The sequence below is a fragment of the Heterocephalus glaber genome, unplaced genomic scaffold (genome assembly GCF_053883595.1).
Source record: "Heterocephalus glaber isolate CG9 unplaced genomic scaffold, H.glaber_assembly_v1.0 deba00001564, whole genome shotgun sequence".
NCBI lineage: Eukaryota > Metazoa > Chordata > Mammalia > Rodentia > Bathyergidae > Heterocephalus > Heterocephalus glaber.
This window is the reverse complement of record NW_028258351.1, coordinates 16,534,471-16,557,004: the sequence shown is the minus strand read 5'-3', so window position 1 is coordinate 16,557,004 and position 22,534 is coordinate 16,534,471. Positions and strand designations below refer to the sequence as shown.

Here is a 22,534-nt window from a genome sequence, read left to right as displayed (position 1 = left end):
TGGGACCTTGCACTTTCAAGGCAGGCGGCGGAACCACTGAGCTAAATCCCCAGCCCCAATAATCCACATTTTAAATAACCAACTTTAGATATGGGAAAGACAAGAAAGGGTTTAAAGTCCATAAAAGGAATCTTTTCATTTTCAAAGATGTGAAAAATATCAGCACAAACCTGGCTGCCTCATGCTCAATGGTACCCCTCAGCTGACTTTCCTCTAGAGCACCTTCTTCTTGGAGAAAATGTTCTTTTGTGGGATCTCTGGGGCTACATTTCACCTTTAGCCATGCAGCACTGCACAGAATGGAAAAGAATACCTCTATAATCATTCACTCCACGTCTGATGACTCATCCAAAGGTCCCAGCTCAGAGGAGACCAGAGCATTAAAGTCATGGTGATCTACAGCATGGAGCACCCTAAATAGGAGGCTGAAGGTGAAGAACAGCAAGATCCTCAGGCAGTCGGATCCAGTGTCAAACAGGAGACGTTCCCTTCACTTCAGAGAAGCAGTTACTACTTTAAATGGAAAAATAATTATAACTACAGAACACAGGGTGAACATCAACAAAACCTGCTTTAATATGTAGGTTTGAGGCAGTAATAATACTCCCTATTACATTCCTACATGAATCTCTATAAGGTCTAACACAGCACTGTGAGCAGAGAAGCCTTACTGGCTCATCTCCTCCGCTGCTACATATACACTTTTGAAGGTAAACCACGGCGTATTGGGTCTGCAATACCAACTTCAATCCATTTATGTTTTTATGTGCTTACTGACTGAACTCATATCTCTGTGTTCATGTATATACATACATACATACACACACACACACAGACACACACACACAGGAATCAGAACAGAGTAATTAAAAGGAGCACATAATGAAATCAGAAGACCTGATTTTAGTCCCAAGTCTGTTACACAAGTGAGACATTACATTCGCTCATCATTGCTTCTTTCACCTCACAGTGAAGGCTGGTGGCTAAGCACTGCCACTGAGTCAGAACCACTGAAATTTCTTGCCAGGCTGCTTACTCTTCTAATGGTCTCCTTAAAGGTACACCCTCTAGTCACCAACCTTCTCCCTAGTTCTCCTTGCATTACTGGTTTTTGCTTCCTTCTTTGTATTATTCTACTCCCTGTCCTTTCCAATGCATTATCAAGAACCACTGAACCATGGCAAACAAGCTCCCATTTATCTCTAATCAAGTTCCCCAAAGATTGTTTCCTAAATGGGCCCTGCTTCCCCCGAAGGACAATACCTTCCCTTCAGCCCTGTGGAATGACAAACAGCTCCTCACTCTCCATGTGCTATGAATGTGGGTGACAAGACATTAATGCCAGCATTTTCCAAACTGTCCCCTGAAATTTGGACAATGTCAATGTGTTACTTTTAAATGTTTACTCATTCAGCAAAGATTTAATGGGTGCCTATTATGTGCCAGGCAATGGGCATTCAAATATAAAATAGATACAACCTAGAGAAACCATAATCTGTTGGGAAAAGAGACAAGAGAAGCCCATGATCTTCCCTACAGTGACATATATCCACTAGGTACTGGAGTGCCCCTTGGGAGACCAGGCCACCCAACCATAGCCAGGTGGAAAAAGTAACCAACAGGGTCTGAACAAAAACTTCTCATGTATGTCTCATCCATAGAAGCACTATTATTATTATTTCTTCTACTACTACTTCTAAGCATTATTTCTTAATAACAACAACTGCTACTACGTATTATTTCTGCTTTTTCTTCTTCCTCCCCCTTTTCCTCTCCTCTTTTTTTTGGGCAGGGGGGAGTGTGCTGGGGATTAAACCCAGAGCTTTTAAATTTTGAGACAGGGTCTGCTAAGTCACTAAGTTGTCCAGGCTAGGCCTGGACTCAACAGCCTCCTGCTTCAACCTTCCAGAGTGCTCGGATTACAAATGTGTACCACCATGCCTGACTAACATTTCTTCTTAATGGGAAGGATTAAAGCTTCTATTTCAACCCATGGAGGATAAATACACTCCTGTACCCTATGGTCCCTTGAATCTATACATACCATTTAGGAGACGCTGGTGGAGAGGTGGGGTTTGAGGGTATCCAAGGAGCCCTATGGTCTCTCACAGGCTGTCGGTTCATTTTTAATCTGGATGAAACTGTAGTCTGATGCAACCTGTTCTTGCTGTGAGGTTGGCTTGGTCTAGTTTTTTCAGCTTTGTGCAGTCCCTATAAGAGGTAAATATGAATTAGAAGGCCAAACAATATCAAAGACACTCTGGTTTCAACCTCTGACTCACTAAAGTATCCAGTGCTTCTTTGTTATTCCTGCACCCATTCAGTAAAATCTAAGAAGAAAGCACAGTGGTAGGGACTTAGAGAAGAGTATAAATTACATTGAAGCAACTCTGGTGGAAGTGATGGAAGGAGAGAACTCAAATGCCTGGCTCTGCCATCTTTTTATATCCATAAACTACATTCTTATTTATACAATTTTTCCTAATTAAAACTTTCAATTTTTAAATTCCATATTGTTTAAAGGGAAATTATAAAACACTCAGTTAAAAGACTTAACCTCTCTGAGCCTTGGGTGTAAAAGGTATGAATCAAGCTATTTTAACAAGCCATAAAGCATGAGGCTCTGTCTCTGGAGAAGAACATAAGGCTGAATTCTTACAGGCTCAATCCTGACTTCTCTGAGACCCTCATTAGAGATATTTTTGGGAAAGAAATAAAGATTTGACCTTAATGCATGATGTATCAGTAAATGGTGATAACTGCTAAATCTCCCAGCTAACAAATACATAGGTTTGCTACAGAAACCTTTGGACAGCACAGTCAAGTGACAGTCACTATAGCAGAGCTATTCAGAGTAGGAGGTGCTCTACTGGCCAATTTTCCACTGTAGTACCTTAAGGAAGATTCAAATGAAGTCTAAAATCTAATGTAGTTTCAAACCAAGTTCTAACTATCCAGCTGACTTCCACGGGTATATTAAAAAGCACTTATTCAAGATGCTCTTAAATATTCAGTGATTTTTTTGTTTTGTTTTGAGACATGATCTCACTCTGTAATTTAAGTTGGTCTTGAACTATATAGCCCAGGCTGGCTTTGAACTCACAGCAGTCCTCCTGCCTCAGCCTCCCAAGTGCTGGGATTACAGGCCTGCACCACCACGCCCAATTCAGTGATTATTAATAAACAATATTTATTTTTGCAGCAACCAAATCTTAAATCCTCTTAAATCTCACACTTTCAAATCAGCATCAGAAAAAACCCTGAGTTTTAAAATAGCCTTCTCAATGAGGACCTTGGTATCAAATTAGTTAAGATATTACTGAACTAGGACAAGGGAAAATGCCCTGTCCTATTAATCATATTGAGAAATTTTTCTTGGTTAAAATAGAAAAATGATCTGAAGCTAAGTTAAATCAGCTTAGATTACTGGGCTCAAGGGCTGTGGCACCCAACTGCCTGAGAAATAAAATGTTGGCTCCACCAACTAGCTAACTGACATTTGACAACATCAGATTAATATAAATGGGCTGAAAGAAAGAAATGATTTCATACTTGCTGTAGACTTGCTGGCTCCAGAGCATCTTTCTTCCTAAATGGCACATTCTCTGTCTTAGGTTTCTTCTTCATTGCTCCTGTTTTTGTCAGGGCTAATGCCTCATCTTTGGAGTTTACAGTTTGGTCTGGAGTAAGTGGCGCTTCTTCTGGAAGGACATCCACATCTAACCCATTAAGCTCGCTCTCCAACCTCTGGGTCACTGGAAGCTCTGCATCAGGCTGATGCATATCTACATGGAGATTTCATAAGGATAAACTGAGAGAAATACTACTCAAACCATGCCGGTGGGAATGGTTATCAATCAAACTTGCTCCTCCTCTTCTGAATTCTATTAGTTTTAGAAGAAGAAACCTAAGTATCACAGCTGATTCCAGAATCCTAATCCTCACATTTATTCATTTCCTGGTCCCTGTGATCCAGTTCTACCTCTGTACTTCCTTCCTTTCTGCTACTACCCAAGCTCGGCCTCGCAGTGTAGTTTAGCTATAATAAGAGCATCCCTTGATACCTTGCTTATCTTTGGTCATACCTTCACTTGGCCACCAAAATTGTTTTTCTAAAATGCAAATATTTAAGTGTCGCTTCTCTACTCTATATCTTTAATAGCCCCTAATTTGATACAGAATAAAGTCTGAACACCACTCACAACATTCAACATGCAAAGGGAAAGGAACTACAACTGTTGTTATTTAAAAAGCAGATGTAAGTCTATATAGGAAATTCAACAGAATATGAATACAAACTCAATATATTGAGAAGAAGGTTCAGCAAGGTTTCTAAATATAAGATGAACACTACAAAAACAGTATCCTGGGCCGGGGATTTAGCTCAGTGGTTTTGTCACCTGCTGCACAAGCGCAAGGACCCAAGTTCAATCCCCGATACCAAAAAAAACCCAGTATCCCCACAAATCAAAATAACTAATTAGACTTATACGAAAAAAAATCCCATTTATACTGGCAACAAAAACTATAAGGCATTTAGGAAAATATCTAATGAGACATGTAAGACTTCTACAGAAAAGAAATTAAAAGGTATTTTTCAAGGACATGAAAGAAAATCTGAATAAAATGTCTTCATGAATGAACAGACAATACTGTAAACATATCAATTCTCCATAAGTAATTTCAAATGCATAGTCAATTAAAACTGATTTTGATGGATCTAAACAGCTTGATTCTAAAATTCATATGAAGACTAAAATCCCAGAATGGGCCAAATAATTCTGAAGAACAACAAAAAAGTAGGGAGTGGGGTAGGTCTTTCTCTACCAAAGATAAGGTCTTAGACAGACCTGGAATGATGAAGGCAGTGTGAGCATGATGCAGAAACCAATGGAATATGATGGATGTGACAGATCACCGAGTAACAGCTGGGTTGTGCAAAAAACAGTGTTAAGACCACTGGCCTCCACAAGTAAAAATAAAACTGGATCTTTGCCTCACCGGGAACAACACTTAAATTTCAAATGGAATGAAAACCTAGTGTGGGAAGAACATGTTAAAACTTTAAGAAGAAAATATGAGAGAATATTATTATGACACCAGAGCAGAAAACTCTTAAATATTGACATAACTGAATTTAATTACACTAAACTACAGTTTCCCTTTGACAAAAGGATACCATAAAGTTGACAAATAGGTCAAAATCTGAAAGTAGGAATAAGTAATGCATATAATTAACACAGTATTAGTATCTAATGATATAAAATATTTCTGCAAATCTCTAAGAGAAAGAATCCCACAGAGAAACAGGCAAAGGATAGTAACTAACAATAGACAGAAAATATGATTTGTCAATAATAATATGAAAAGATCTACTTCATTAGTAATCAGAAAAATTCAGGCAATGAAATACCATTTCATATCCATCGGAGTGGAGGAGTTAAGTATAACAATACCAAGTTTAAACAAGGAAGTGGAAAAACAAGTACTCTGATAAACTACCAGTGCAAGAGTAAATTGGCTCAATTACTGTGGAAAGCAACTTGTTGCTCTAGTAAAGTTGAAGATTGGTACCCACTACAATCCAGCAATTGTATTACCAGGTATGTGCTCAGCCTAGAGGAACTCTCACATGTGTACACAGGTAAGCAGAAGCACAGATATCCACTTCACTCTGTCAGTTTATAAAAGCAAAAATCTAACCAGTGCAAAAGCCTGGCATCTTAGCTACTCTAGAGGCAGAAGCAAGAAAATCTCTTGAGCCCAGGATTTCAGGGCCAGTTTGGGCAATGTAGTAAGATCCCATCTCATCAAAACAACAACTAGTAACCCAAATGACCCAAATAATAAGAACTGAAAAATAAACTACAGTATATTCATACAAGGGAAACCTATACAACGATTACATTTTAAAAAATTAAAATTCACCATTCAATATAAACAAATCCAACAAACAAGTGCGGCAAAGCAAATTGCAGAATGACATATACTGTAAAATAGCATGTGTATAAAACAGTATTTTATATTCTTTATGGATAGATACATAAGCAGTACAAATATAAAAATAGAACAGGTTTCTAATAATAGTAACAGTAACCTCCAGAGAGTAGAGGGAGGAAAATGGGATGAGGACAAAAATATTAAAGGGACTTCAACTGTACCGGTCATATTTTATTTTGAAAACAAATTTCTAAAGTAAATGTTTAAATCTGCATTGTAGATATCCAGTGTTTATTATTTTCATTCTATGTTTAGAATATTTAATAACCAACGGAAAGCTACATTCAGACTTCTTTAACAACAGTAAGTTGAGCCTCAGATTCCTCTGCATCACTTCTTTAATCAGATGCTTTTCAAAGCTACACAAATTACACAGCAAGGGAATATAAATCAGAAAAATGCTAAAATTGAATCATCAGTCTGTAATTTATTTATTAACTCCCAAGTTGACATATATTGAACCAATTCTTACCTACAGGTCCTAATATTATAGACAGCTAAGTTAGATAGAAATAAATACATAGGGCTGGGGACGTAGCTCAGCGGCGACATGCCTGCCTCGCAAGCACAAGGTCCTGAGTTTGATTCCCGGTACTGAAAAATAAATACATACATACATACATGCATGCATGCATACATACATACATACATGCATGCATGCATACACAGAGGATTGGGCTCTCAAGGAAGTCAGTAGAAAAAATAAAGACATCAGAATTGTGGCTGGAGGTACATCTGAAGAAGGCCAGGCTCAAGATAAAGATGCAATGGCCAGGCCTACATGCTTCTCTAAGGGATGCACAGTAACGAGATTATGTTGTAATTAGCACTACTTAGGTCCATTAAGTTCAGATATGCATCAGACACCAGGTGGGTGACCAGAACATCTAGCCCATTTCTTCCTAAAAATGTTTGTTACAAGTCATAGATAAGCCAAGGTTAATGATGCCAGCCATATACTCTGATACGTCACTTGTTTCCCTTTTGCATCAATATTAGCTAAGCAGCTATACTTGTAATCCTATAGGTTGATGGTAGTTTGACCCACATTGTACCCACACTGCGACTTTGCTGCATAAATTACTCCTGACAAAGGCCAACCCACTTCACCTCCTGTCTCTCCAAGCTATTTCTCAATAAACCTTTCCTACTTGTAATCTCCACTGTCCCTTGGAATTCATTCTTCGATTTCAGGGGACAGGAACACAGCACATCTGACATCTAACAGATTGGGAGTTACATCTCTTCTATGATCACTAACACCTCTTCAGCTATGATCTGCATCAATTAGCATGCAAATGCAGCACAAATTTCAGGGGCAGCATTGTCTGAAGACTGCTGGTGACGGGTAGGGAGCCACAATCCTTATAGTTGACAAGTTATACCAATGCAATCAACCATTGCAAGAACATTTCAGAAGCCACTAAAAAATTGCACTGAACAATTATGTAAATCACAGATACATGATTCAATCAGGCTTAATCAAATATCCCAAATGATGAGGGTACATAGAGTTTTCTATCCATGTGGCTCCCCATGACATTTTTTAGGGGCCAGGTGGGGAGGAAGAAACATTAAATCAGATTTTAGGGCCGGGGATTTAGCTCAGTGGTTCCGCCACCTGCCTTGCAAGCAGAAGGACCAAAGTTCAATCCCCGGTACCAAAAAAAAAAAAAAAAAAAAGAAATCAGATTTTAAAATTAGGTAAAGTGATATCTAAAATAGAAACAGAAAAATGTGACCTGGAATATACATTTTAAGGACAAAAAAGGAAGGTTACCACATTCTTTTCCTTAAGTACATGTACTAAATTTGCAAAGCAGCTAACTGCAACCACACCTCAATTTATAATGATGATTATCATCCCTCACATCTTGTACAATGCTTTTTTTTTTTCCTTTTTTTTTTTTTTTTTTTAAGTTTTTTTTGAGGCAGGGTCTTTGTACTAGTTCAGGCTGGCTTTGAACTCATTATATACCCCAGGCTGGCCTCCAACTTGCAGCTATCCTCCTGCCTCAGCCTCCCTAGTGCTGGGATTACAGGTGTGTGCCACCACACCCAGCTAATGCTTTTTCCATTTATAATGTAATTTACATTTACCATTTCATTTGAGCCTCTCCACAACACATCCTGGAGCAGGCACTACTAAATTTACGGGTGGGGAAATAACAGTTCAGTGCTTTATTGAAAAGTCACAAGTAAGTGGCAGAGCTATGTCTTTTTACTCTCAGTTGTGGGCTAGACCCCATTCATCCTGTCCTGTCAAGGATTTCAGAGGTATTCTACATACATACATTTTCCAGAGAAATGAAGCTTCCTTCTCTCTGACCACATAAAACTCATTTATGTTTTCCTAGTTGGAATATGCCTAACATAGTGTAGCCTTTCTTGTTAACCTGGGGCATTATTACGAACTAAAAGTAACATCTTACATTTTCAGCGCATTTTAAATTATCCAATTTGCTACTTACAATAACTAAGTCACACAGGCCAAAGATTATTATCTCCATTTTATAGATGAAAAACTTAAGGTTCAGATCGATGAAGTCAGAGTAACTTCCTAATCATAAACTTGGCAGAGTTAGGGCTAGAATTGAGGTCTTATTCAAGTTTTCTCCATTTGGCTTTCCTACATTTGCTCCTATGATAAGTTTTACATTAGCAGGTTTTCCAACTTCTCTCCAAAGCTGGTCCTTACTGTTCACTTATCAGCTGATCGGCATCTCTAATCTTGTAACTCATTTAGGAAAACACATGTCTGTGTACAGGCCTGGAATGTTCTCTGCACTTCCTCCAGGGTATCACAAGTGAGCTCCCCAGCACCCAGAACTCAAGTTACTCAGTAATCAGCTGCTCAGAAGTCTTCTCTTATTGAATCACACTTCTTCATAGAGTCTTTCAAAAAACACTTAAATGCTTAATTATGTACCACATGCTGGGCTGGTTATAGAGGACATAAAGACAAATAGTACTTAAGGAAATGTTGGCAACAGCAGACTTCATTGAAAAGAAGGCATTGTATTAGTTCTACCAGCCCACCAATGAAGGAAAGAGAATATCCCATTATAGTGAATAAATATCTAAAAGTAATTGAATCAATTAGATTTTGTCACTGTGATATTATATATAACAAGAAAATATTCAGTCTCTGTTAAATATTTAGGAAATATTCAGTTCCTATCACAGAGCTCCTAGAAAGAACCCTTATAACTTACTCAGCAATAGGAGCGTTAGGTGCATTTTTTTTTTTTTTTTTTGAGTTAGGGGTCTTGCTATGTTGGCCAGGCTGAGCTCAAACTTGCAATCCTCCAGCCACAGCTTTCCAAGTTGTTGGGAAAATAGGTATGCGCCATTGTGCCTAGCTTAGGTGCACCTTTTGTTCTAATATTTGATCCTTAACCCTGGTTCCTGGGACTTCCTGGAACAAAGAAATGTCTTTTGTTTCAGAGAGATGATCCTTGTGGGCTCCAGGATGGGGGCTAGTCACCAGAAAAACCAACCAAGTCAAAAGCTTGAACTTTCAATCTATCCCCCATTCTCTGGGAAGGGCAGAAAGGTTGGAGTTTGAGTTATACCTGGCTCACCTCTACACAAAAACTCCATAAAAATCCCTAGTTTCTGGGGTTCGGAGTGCTTCTGGTTTGCCGAATATGTTGAGGTTCCTGGAGGGCAGCATGCCTGGAGGCCAGGAAAGCTCTGTGTCCCTTCCCACATACCAGGCTGTGTGTAACTCTCCCATCCAGCTGTTCACCTGTATCCTTTGTAAGATACTTTATAATAAATGAATAAATGTAAGTGAAGTGTTTCCTGAATTCTGTGAGCCATTGGTGGCATGATCCAATTTAGAACAGATAGTCACAAACTATGACTTACGACTGGTGCCTGAAGTGGGAGCAGTCTTCTAGAACTGAGACCTCAACCTGCAGGACCTGACTAACTCCAGTAGCTCATGTCAGAATTGAAGTGAATTACAGGAGAATGGCCTGGTGTGAGGAAACCCCACATAAAACAGAGTGAACTATTTTTTCTGTGTTCCAGTTACACTTGTGCTACAAGCAGAGCACTAATCTATTAAGATTCTACAGAATAGCAGCTGATTAACAAATTAATGAAAATCTGGACTGATATATAATGTTCAAATCACTAGAGGAAAAAAATGCAACAAGGAAACTCTGATCAATAATATAGTAAATTACAATAAAAAACCTTGGTAAATGAAAAACATAAAATAAGGTAGAACAAAGTTCAACATGTCATTAATCTAAGTGAATGTAAGTAGGTTAAATACAGAACTCTACAGTAGGGTTCAAAAACCACTTTCATTCTTTTTTTTTTAATTTTTTATTTTTCGGTACCGGGGACCAAATTCAGGTCCTTGTGCTTGTGAGGCAGGCAGTGGAACCACTGAGCTAACTCCCCACACCCCAGGGTTCAAAAACCAACAAGAAACTATTTACAAGACATTCTAAAAGAGCAAAGAAAGCATAAAGAGATGGAAAATGTTATTCCAAGTAAATGCTAAACAAGTAGATGAAGCAATGTTAACATCAGACAAAACAGAATCCAAAGTGAATATGACCTTAAGAGAGATAAAGAGAAATGTTTAATAATAACATAAAATTCATGGAGAGATTTGATAGTCAGGGACTCTGACAAATCTAGCAATACAATTTCAAAACAGACAAAGAAAAAATTCACAGAAACTGCAAGGAGAAATCTAGAAAAGTCTCAATGTCACAGGAAATCTTAACATCTCTTTGTATAAGTCACCTATAGATCAAGTAAATAAAAACAAAATTATTGAAGAAAAAGAAAGAAAAAATAAAGATTTGAAAGGAAGAATCACAGATGATGTAATTACATATAAAGCAAAATTAAAGTTTGCAGACCAGGGATTTAGTTTCACTGCTTGCTACGCAAGCTCAAGGACCCAAGTTTGATCCCGGGACCAAAAAAAAAAAATTAAAGTTTGCTGGATACAAGGTCAATACATAAAAATATAAAATACATAAAACTGTGTATCTATGTATCAGCAATAAGCATTAGAAATTAAATTTTCAAAAAGACACCATTTGTAAGGGCATTACTGATATCAATACCAAGGAATAAATCTAATGAAATATGAACCAGATCATATACACAAACTTACATAGACTCACACACGCACATATGCATATATATTAATGAGACTATATAAAGACAACTTAAATAAATGGAGAGGTACACCTTGCTTGCAGACTGTAAAAATACCAATTCTCCACCAAAATTTCAACAGTATATTTTTTGGCTTTTTGGAGTGGGAGAGAATTTGGCAGAAATCAGTAAATTCTGATTCTATTATTTCTACGGAAATGTCAACAGTTAGACTAGCCAGGACACTCTGGAGGAAGAACGGGTATGAAAATTGCTCTACTGGATATCAAGACTTAGAATAATTCAGGTAGTACAGCTGGCATAAAAACCAGTACACAGATCAAAGGAAAAGAATAGAGGACCCAGAAACTGTGCCATATATGTGAGGACACGTGGTTTCTGACAAAACCAGTACTGCATGACACACTGCAGAAAGAATCATCTTTTCAACACACAGAGCTAGGTCTACTGGATTTTCACTTGGAAGAAAATGAAACAAACACAGAAAAATGACTTCTTAACCTTGGCACAAGGAAGTTTCTTAAGATACAAAAACAAAAATAGAAAAAACAAAGAATATAGGGAAATAATGATTAATTGAACTATAGGTGAAGTTAAGAATTAGCTTATTTCTAAGATATTTATAACATATGACTGAGAAAGGGTTAATATATAAAATAGTCATGCAAACAAAAAAAAACTACAAGTCAATGAAAAAGAGAAACTAGAAATACAGCTCAGTGGTAGTGCACTTGCCTAGCACGGCTTGGGTTTCATCCCTAGTACTGCAAGAGAGGGGAGGGGAAGAGAAAAAAAGGAGGAGAAGAGCAGTAAAAAAGAGAGAAAAGGAGAAAAATGACAGACAAAGGAAGGAAGAAAGAGAAACTGAAACAGATTTAAGAGATACAGAAAGATCCAGATGTGGTGGTACATGCCTGTAATCCCTGCACTTGGGAGGCCAAAGAAGGAGGATTGCCACGAGTTCGAGGCCAGCTTGGATTACATAATGAGACCCTGTTTAAAACAGAGAGAGAGACAGACAGACAGACAGACAGACAGACAGATACAGAGAGAAAGAAAGAGGAGGGATGCTAAGAGACCTGAACTGGTCCTTCACAAAAGATATCTATCTAAATGGCTTATAAATAGATGAAAAAGTGCTCAAACTACCAAGTATCCAGAAAATGTAAATTAAAACCATGACAGCCTTGGACCGGGGATTTAGCTCAGTGGTTTCACCACCTGCTGTGCAAGCGCAAGGACCCAAGTTCGATCCCCAGTACCAAAAAAAAAAAAAAAAAAATGACAACCTTATACACCAAGTAGCTAAAATTTTAAAAACTAACAAATACTGAAAAGTATGGGCAATCAATGTTCTTAATTGCTGTTGGTAGGAATATAAAATAATACAGCTACTTTGAAAAGAATGTTTTATATATTACAATTAAACAAACATGTACCTATGACCTACCTAACAATTATACTCTTGGGAACATGCTATACAAAAGTCCATGCAAATATATACCAAGAAACACAAGTAAGAATAATCACAGTAGTTTTCTTTATAATCATCCAAGACTGGAAACAACTCAATGATTAAAATATTAAAATAGTTAACCTGGGATATATTCATGTAATGGAATGAATACAATATCGCAATGATCATAAACTAATCATAGCTACACAAATACAGTGGACCCTTGACTTATGAACTCGATCGGCTCCCAATGACTGGTTGTAAGTCAATACAATTGAGATCTGGATGTTTACCTAGGAACATACTACAGATAACAAGATGCAGATGAATCTTCCATTAACCTAATTAACCCAAGTTGTTCTTATGTCAGGCTGGTCATAACTTGAGGGTCCACTGTATGTGAAATAAATGAACCAGTCCCCAAAGAATATTATTGTAATTCCATTTTTATAAAGTTCTGAATCAGGCAAAACCAAAATATGGCATTAAAAATCAATACAAGGGGCCGGCCGTGGTGGCACATGCCTCTAACTGTACCTACTCGAGAGGATAGGCAGAACAATAACAAGTCTGAGGCCAGCCTGGCAATTTAGCAAGATTCTGACTCAAAATAAAAAACAGTAGAGTGTTTGCCTAAAACACACAAAGCACTGGTTCAAACCCTAGTACCACGGAGGGAGAAAAATATCATTATAAGGGGTGGGGATATAGCTCAGTGGGAAAAAAAAAAAAAACTTGTCTACCATGTTTGTGGCGCAAGGTTTAATTCCCCGCACTGCAAAAAAATAAAAAATTTTAAATCATCGTAATAATATTTTGTGGGAAAATAGGGGATAAAGACTAGAAGGGGAAGGAACAAGGGGAACTTCTTGGGTGATAATAAAATTCTATACTTGATTTGGGTAATAATGACACAGAGGTTTTTGTTTTCTGGCATTAATTTAACTGTAAATTTATGCTCAGTGTACTTTTCTGTCGGTATGCTCTACTTCAATTAAAACAGGAAGACTAAAAATGGATGGATCTGGAGACCATCAAGTTGAGTTAAATAAGCCAGACCAGACAAACACAGTATCACATGGAATCTAAAAAGACTGGACAGTAGAAGGGAGACTATTATTAGACAAGAAGGGAAAGGGAGGGGTGTAAAAGCACGCAATGATGGAATGGATATGAGCAAAATGTACGTATTGAAACAGCCTCCTAAAATATGAAACTAGCCAGGAGGTCAAGTGATGGTGGGGTGAAAATGATCAAAGTATGTTATGAGCGTGCATATATCTGTCAAAACAAAATCTATTAATCTGTATAACCAATAAGAAAAACAGTGACCGGGCATGGTGGTGCATGCCTGTAATCCCAACACTCAGGAGGCTGAGGTAGGAGGATTGCCACAAGTTCGAGGCCAGCCTTGGCTACAGAGTGAGTTCAAGGCCAGCCTAAACTACATAGTGAGACCCTGTTTCAAAAGACCAAAAAAAACCAAAAACAAAAAACAAAGTAGAAGGATGATTATTTGATTATTGAGCAAGAGGAAGGGAATATAGAGAAAGAAAGATGGGGATGTAAGAGAGGTTAATAATGGCAATGTATATGATCCACACATTTATATAACCATTTGAAAATGACCCAAGAAAACTCAATAGGTTATAAAATTAATTTGTAGAAATAAAAATACATATTTAAAAAGAGAAAAATCAGTTTACTGGACTTGTCCATATTTATTTATTGGTGACTTGATCTATCTGGGAAAAGATACAAGAATTAGCTAATAACATACCTTATTTCATCAAATCTAAAACTTTTATAAGACACGTCATTATGTATCAATAAGTATTTTATTTCTTAATGTATTTTATTAGTGCATATTAATACTATAAAATTGGGCTTAAATGTGGTATTTTAATAAATGATATAACATGTTTTGATCATGTTCATGCCCTCTCTTACCCTCCTTTACATCTCCTTCCCACTTATTACTTTCCTCTTGTCTAATAATTCTACCCACCAACAGAGATTTTAAAGTATTGTTTAAAAATGTTTAAAATTGGCATAGGGATGTAGCTCAATGGTACAGTGGTTGCCTAGCATGTGTGAGGCCTCCGGGACCAATCCCCAGCACCACACACACACAAAAAGGAAAATGTTAGGATTACTGTAAGATGTCATCAGTATAGAACGAATTCTAATTTCAAAAATCTCCAACCGTGTATCTCAGAGTCAACAAAAATATAGTATCATAAAAGATTTAAGAACAATGCTCCTTTGAATAAATAAATCCAACAGTTTTCCTTAAGTACCAATAACTAATTTCATAATAAAAAAGATCATAATGCAATAAAAACTATAAAATATAAAAACTAGAAATAAAACTAGCAAAGAATTTCTAAAATTTATATGTAGAAAATTATAAAACTGAACTGAAAGGACAAAAAAAAGAGTATGAATAAATGTATTCTCCAATTAATCTATAAACTCAATATAATACCAATGAAAATCCCAACAGCATCTTTCATGGAACTTGACATATTCATCCTAAATTCCTCAGGAAGATGAGCAATGACCATCAGTAAGAAAAGAACAAAGTGAATTGTCTCATCAAATATTTAACTAGGGGGCCAGGGATTAAGCTCAGTGGTTCCACCGCCTGCCTCACAAGCACAAGGTCTTGAGTTCGATCCCTGGTACAAAAAAAAACAAACCAATTTTAACTAGGTAAGAAAGATTAATGAGTTTGCCTAGAAAATTAAAATTTTCTATACCAGAGAAAAGAATCATAAATTTCAAAAGTAAGTGACTAAGTAGGAGAAAATATTTGTGATATGTGTAAACCAAAAAAAGATTAACATCTAGAATAATATATAAGGAACTTCTACACATCCATAAGCAAAAGTTACACTCTAACAAGGAGATAAAGGATACAAGTAGGCAAATCACAAAAGATGAAATAAACATGGCTAAAGAAGATGTGAAAGAAATAACCCTCACTAGGAATCAAGAAACTCAAACAATAAGACATCATTTTCCACCAAGAAACTAGGAAAATTTTTAAATTTTATCATATAAAGTATGCGGGGAGGATATGGGAAAATACAAACTAGCATTACTGCCAGTTAAAACATAATGGTATGCCCACTTTTAAGGTATAAGGGTAGTATTTGTTTAAATATGTCAACTATATAACCTAGCAATTCTACCTGTGATAGTAAGAATTTACTACCTATATGAAAAAAGTACATATGTATCAAATGTATGTATGTATATGTATACTGTATATCACTGAAATATTATAAACAAGATAGGGGTATAGCTTAGTGACAAGTCACTTCCCTAGCATGCTCGGGCTCTGGGTATGATAAGAGAAGAGAGAATTTTATTTTCTTCACACTCCTCTACAGAATACTCCAGCCTTCAGCCAAAGGAAGCATCTTGGTTAATATTACTGATTCTAGTTAAAATGCAACTGTCATGGACTAGGTTGTAATTCCTGATTTTTCCCCTCAGTGCAATAACTGTTATAGCCCAGATAATTTCAAAGAATAAAACATCTCACAATAAACACTGTAATATACATACCAACAAGAAGCTTCTTTGCCACTGAAGGTCGACTTGCTTCCTGTGGAAATGTCTCCTTTGCTACACAGAGTGTCCTCTCACTTTTTGGCAATGTCCTTGGCCATGTTTCTAGGGTCCTTTGGCTACCAACAGGAAATCGGCTCTGAATTTCACTGAAACATTTTTTCACCTTTTTCGGTGACAGCTTCTTTTCCAGAAGAGATTCCAAAGCCTGACATTAAACAATACATTATTCTCTTAGTTTCACTTATAAAAGTGTAACTTTCACCTACAAAACTGAAGAAATAAGCACTCTAGAGAAATGTGTTATGAAACTGCAATTTTTTTTTTTTTTGGTACCGGGGATTGAACTCTGGTCCTTGTACGTGCTAGGCAGGCGGCAGAACCACTGAGCTAAATCCCCAGCCCCAAAACTGCTATTTCTAATGGTTAACAAAATGTTAATTTAAAAGGTTTATTATTTAGGTTATCTAATTAGTTAATTAATAAAAATAATTTCTGCAAGTTCTTTTACATGTTTAGCTCACTAAAACCAATAGCAGAATAATGGACATGATTAAAGAAATCCAAATCCTAAAATTAAGGATAATCATTTTAGAAAGTAACTATAGTCTTCAGAGTATAATCCTATATGCTTTAAAAGCATTTTAATTGTCGACAGAAACCCATAAACTCAAGTAGCTTTAAGTGGGCAAATACACATTTTAATAAACTAATACACATTTTTATAAGGTAAAGGAAATTTAGCAGGTCCAATGGCTTTGGTCAATTCTCTACCACAGTAATGCCAGATCTGTGGCCCCCTGTCCTAAAAAGGCATATCCTCTAATAAGCACCCACCTGCTCGGTACTGGGCAGTGAGGGCCTACTCTCTCCCATGGTCAGCACAAATTAAGGACAACTGAACACAGCCATAGAGGGAGAATTCAGATGACAATAACATAAGACATTAAGCTATGAAATGATATAGTATATCAATAAGAAAGACTAACTTCTTGCATTATTTTTTCAAAAGGGAGAGAAACATCATGTTTAAGAAGCATGTTAAAGGTACTCTTGCTCAAAATTTGGGAGGACTAGATAATCCCTTGAAATCCTTTCTACGATTATGAAGATAGGTCCTCTAAATGAAATCATTTGGTCAATAAATGTTTCTTATGAATGGGTTCAAAAAACATCCCGTAACTTGATATGCTGCTAAAGGATCTGAGGTTTGTATGTGACGATAACATTCCTGGTTTTGAGTTCTTCCTACACAAATGTAACCAAAGCAGATCACAAACATATTTGCTAGATAATGGAACTGTAAAGGCAGAAGGGGCTTTAAAGACCACTAAAAACTAGTTAATGAAAGAACTGTCAAGTCAATACAGAATTCTTCCCATCATTCTTCTACAGCTAACAGCTTACTATGTCACACTAATATAATCTTTTTTTTCCCATTAAGTTCATTGGTACATTTTAGGTATAAAATACAGTTACATTCATCATTGGGACCTTGTACCATTACATGAGTATCTTGGTTCTTATTTTTTTCCCCTTCCCCTGCCCCTCCCTTCACCCCCTCCACCCTTCCCTATTTGCAAAGACTTTGTTTCCATTTCTTTCTTTTCTCATATTTTTCCTTTTCCCTTCTTTCCTTTCCCCTACCCCTCCCACTTCCCCTGTTCCTTTAGACCTTTACTTCCTATTACACAATATCAATTATACATTTTTAAAATTACAATACCAAGATCTAGAAGACATTACCACAGATTTTACAGAATTTAAAAGGATATAGAAAGCATATTACAAAAATCCTTTTTGAAATAAATTTGACATCTTAAGTATCATGGAAGACAAATTAATGAAACTAACTCTGGAGGAAATATAAAATTTGAATAGCACCTATTAAAGAAAGTATATTCCTAGCTTGAAAACCTACCTATATGACAACAACAGGCTCACACACATTTTAAGTGATAAATTATATCAAACATTTGAAGCAGAAAAAAAAAGGAACACTGCTCCCCTCATTTTAGGAAATCAACGTTGTGCTAATCCTAAAACTGCATAAAGATAATAGAAGAAAAAACTATGAACACAGATAGAAATTTGTTTAACAAAACAAACTCTTAGAAGTCAGATCTGGCAGTATGTAGAAAGTGGTTTTATTATAGGGATGGCAGTGTTGGTTCAGCATTAGAAGATCCACCCCCAAAAGTCATCATTTTAACAGAGGAAAGAAAAAAGCCATATGATCCTGTCAGTAGTTGGAGAAAAAGTACTGGACTAAGTTCTACATCTGTTCATGGTAAAAGCTATCAGGAGACTAGAAGTAGAACAGAAGCTTCTCAACAGATCAAAGACATGTACTCCATACTTCCAGCAAAAATGCCTTATATCAATGGAGAAGATACAATGCTTTCTCCCTAAGGTGGGGAACAAGGGCAGATATGCCTACTCTTCATCTGTCCATTAAACTTTGAAACATAGGCCCAAACCAAACTATTCTGGCAATAAAATGACACAATTAGGATAGGATTGGCAAGGTAGAAGTAAAATCTTTATAGTAGATGAAATGATCATCTACAGAGAAAATACTAAGAAATCTCTAGGAGCCCCTAGAACTTGTATTTGAATTTAGAAGGATTAGAAAACACAAGGTATATATAAAACTTCAGGTCTATGTATACTTGCTATAAATGAAGAACTGGATATTGCAATTTAAAAGTTATGTAGGAGTACAGAGGACCTAGAAAAGTAAAAAGAAAAAGAAAACAAAAACAGTGTTGGAAGACATTTAGTACCTAATTTTAAGACTTCCTCTAAAGCTACAATAATCAAGGCAGTGTTGGTGTAAGGAAAGACATATAGATCATTGGAATAAAACAGAGAATCTAGAAATAGAACCACACATACATGGTCCACTGAGTTTTGAAAAATTATTTAACATTAACATTTTATAGAATATAAACTCAATTCAAGAGCAGAGGAAAAGATAGTGTTTTCAGCAAATGGCACTAGAACACCTGGTATCCATATAAAAGATTAACCTCAACCCTTTATTTCCATACATAAAAATAACTTGAAAGGATCTATGAACCTAAATATGAAAGACTAAATCTATAAAACTTTAGGAAAAAAGTATAAGGGAAAATGTTTATGAATTTAGGGTAGGCAAGAATTTCCTAGGATATAAAAAACATAATGTATAAAAGAAAAAAACTGATAAATGAGATTCCATCAAAATTTAGAACTTTAAATGACATCGTTAAAGTGAAAAGTAGTCTTTAAACAAATCATATTTATACTGCATATAACCTATGACCAGAATATATAAAGAATTCTTACAGCTCATTAATAGACAACCCAATTAAAAAGTAGACACAAGAAGTTGATAAATAGCCAGTACAGCACAAAGAAAGGCGTGCAACACTAGAATCAGAAAACTACTAATCAGCACAATAACAAGATTGAATTATATAGGTAGAAGGATAGGGGAGGGTTAGCAGTGAGGCCAGAGGACAAGGGCGAGAGAAGGAAAAAGAGAAGAAAAGAAAAAGAAGAACCAAATTAGGGCCAGAACATGAACAAAAAGGGAAATGAAGAACAATGAGGTCTATATAAATAGGGAACAGTGGAGGGGGTGAAGGGCGCACAGGTAATGGGGAAAAAATAAGAACCGAGATATATCATGTACAGGTCCAAGCACCCAACGACATATGTAAACGTACTGTATACCTAAAATGTACCAATAAAAGAACTTAAGAATAAAAAAAAAAAAAAAGATTGAATTATACACTCATTAGGGAGATGAAGCTAAAAGTTTTAAAAGAACAAATGTCAGCTTAGGTGTGAACCAATTAGAACTTTCTAATACTGCTAATGTGAATGTAAAATGATAAAACCATTTTGGAAAACAATATAGAACTTTCTTATATTACTGTTAAGAACCAACAGTCCTGTTCTTAAGTTTTTACCTGAGAGGAATGAAAACACATGTTCACAATAGATTTGTACATGGAAGTTGAGTATCCCTTATCTGAAATTCTTGGGACCAGCGTGTTTCAGATTTTTGTTTGAAATCCACTTGATCTGCAAAGAGGATAACTACTCCTGCTTTTTTTTTCAGGTTCCTGTCACATGGAGTATTGTTTTCCACCCTTTAACTTCCAGACTATGAGTTTCTTTTTGAATTAAATGTGTTTCTTGTATGTAGCATTACTGACAGATCTTGCTTCTTGACCCATTCTGCCAATCTATTTCTTTTGATTGGTGAATTGAGACCATTAACATTGATGGTTACAACTCATACATATTGACTTATCACGGTCATGGCTTTTTCTGTTTGTTGGATTCTCCCCCTTTGCATTTAATTTCTTGTCATGTCGGACGGATTCATTCTACTGGGCTTCCTGGGGTTGTGATCCTCCTTGTCTTTTCCTAGGGTATTGTCTAAAATTTTTTGGAGTGCTGGTTTGGTATTCGTGAAGTTCCTAAGGTGCTCCTCGTCCTGAAAGTATCTTATTTCTCCATCGATTCTGAAAGATAATTTTGCAGGGTACATCAATCTGGGTTGGAGGCTGTTTTCTTTTAGGGCTTGAAATACATCACTCCAAGCTCTTCTTGCCTTGAGGGTTTGCATTGAGAAGTCTGCTGTGATTCTGATGGGCTTTCCTTTGTATGTGACTTGTTTCTTTTCTCTCACTGCTTGTAGAACTTTGTTCTTCTGTTGGGTTTCTGGAATCTTAACTATTATATGCCTATGTGTAGATCTTTTTTTCCTGGTCACTAATTGCAATCATCTTCTATATCTGAAATTCTGTCCTCACATTGGCTCATTCTGCTGCGTAGACTTGCAATGGAGTTTTTAATCTCCTGGAAATCTGTTTGCATCTGTTTCATTGAGTCCATTTGTTTCCTATGTTGGGATTCCATCATGTTCCTGAGCTCCTCTCTAGATTTACTAATCATGTCTTGCACCATGAGCACAATCTCTGCTGTTATCTGAGAAATTATTTCTGACTTCATTTTTTCCAGATCCTCTCTTGTTGCCAGTTCAGGGAGTCCAGGTGGTTGAAATCAGAGTGTTCCATCTCATTTCCTTTGGGGTTACTGTAGGTGATCTAGAAGTCTGTTTTTGAGACTTGTTTATGTGTCTTCTCATTTCAACAGGAGTGGGGTAAGAGGGTGGGGGTGCACCTCCTGTGTGCTCGTGGGGGTGGTACGGTGGCCCAGAAGCCTCCTGTTGTGCACTGGGAGCAGCTCACCTCCTGCATGCTGGCGGGGGTGGTACAGCAGCCTGGAAGCCTCCTTTTGTCCACTGGGGGCAGCTCACCTCCTGCATGCTGGCGGGGGTCTATAATCTTTTTATTTGTGGATAAAATGTATGGAATAGTGGAAAAAACACTGGTGTTGAAGTCAGAAATAGGAATTTCACTCTCAGATCTTAAGAGAAGTAATTGTGTCACCTCTTGGCCTTTGCAATTTTAAGAATCTTAATCTATAACACAGTAGTAATAAAAGGAACTGAAAATTGCAGTGCTGTAGTAAAAATGAAATGGCATAATTACGTGGAAGCACTCTGCAAACTTCAAGGAACTATAAAATTAAAGGCATATTATTGTTGTCATTGTCAATGATGAGAACTAAGAACACTGTCTATTCCTAATTAGTTCATGCCACTTGTGATTTCTCGAAATTCCTTCTTTTATCTCAAGATCTAAGGCTATGCTTACATGTATCTTTAAATATTTCTTCTTTCTATAATTATCTGTATTAAACATTGACATTCAAATTTAAGCAATGGGTCGGAGATTTAGCTCAGTGGTTCTGCCACCTGCCTCGCAAGCACAAGGACCCAAGTTCGATCCCCAGTACCAAAAAAAAAATTAAGCACTAATCTGAGAGTGCTTTACTGTTTCCTTTTCTATGCTAATACATTTTCTATTAAATGGCATGGTCAAGAAATGGAACATTCTGTTTAATTGATGAACCTGGTTAAGAGTTGTCTTTTTTAAAGTTTTTTATAAAAAAACAAGAACCAAGATACATCAAGGTACAAGATCCCAATGATGAATGTAACTGTACTGTATACCTAAAATGTACCAATAAACTTAATGAAAAAAAATGTTTTTCATAAGTTTGCAATATATAATGAATATATTCATTGTGGGTTAAAAGTTGTCTTAAAATGAACAATTCTCAAAGCACTGAAATATAATAGTATAGATAAGATTGGAAAGCTCTAATTCACAAGGTACCAGCTTTGTCTTGTACTCTCCATAAGTCCTAATGAAACTAGGTCACCACAAGCATTACTTCTCTGCTCAAGAACAATACATTTTCATCAAAAAAATGAGTCAA

At 36.5% G+C, this 22,534-nt stretch overlaps 1 protein-coding gene across 2 annotated transcripts in view; it reads right to left on the bottom strand.

Moving 5' to 3' along the window:
* Kiaa0753 (KIAA0753 ortholog) overlaps positions 1-22,534 on the bottom strand; it is a 69,710-nt gene that overhangs the window by 31,258 nt on the left and 15,918 nt on the right. For both annotated transcript variants that reach the window (XM_087191671.1, XM_013076868.3), the window contains exons 7-10: positions 16,187-16,397; positions 3,553-3,785; positions 2,045-2,211; positions 171-290 (exon numbers count right to left, since the gene is read on the bottom strand). In XM_087191671.1, the coding sequence (XP_087047797.1) occupies positions 171-290; positions 2,045-2,211; positions 3,553-3,785; positions 16,187-16,397 (731 nt within the window). The remainder of the gene's footprint in view (positions 1-170; positions 291-2,044; positions 2,212-3,552; positions 3,786-16,186; positions 16,398-22,534) is intronic.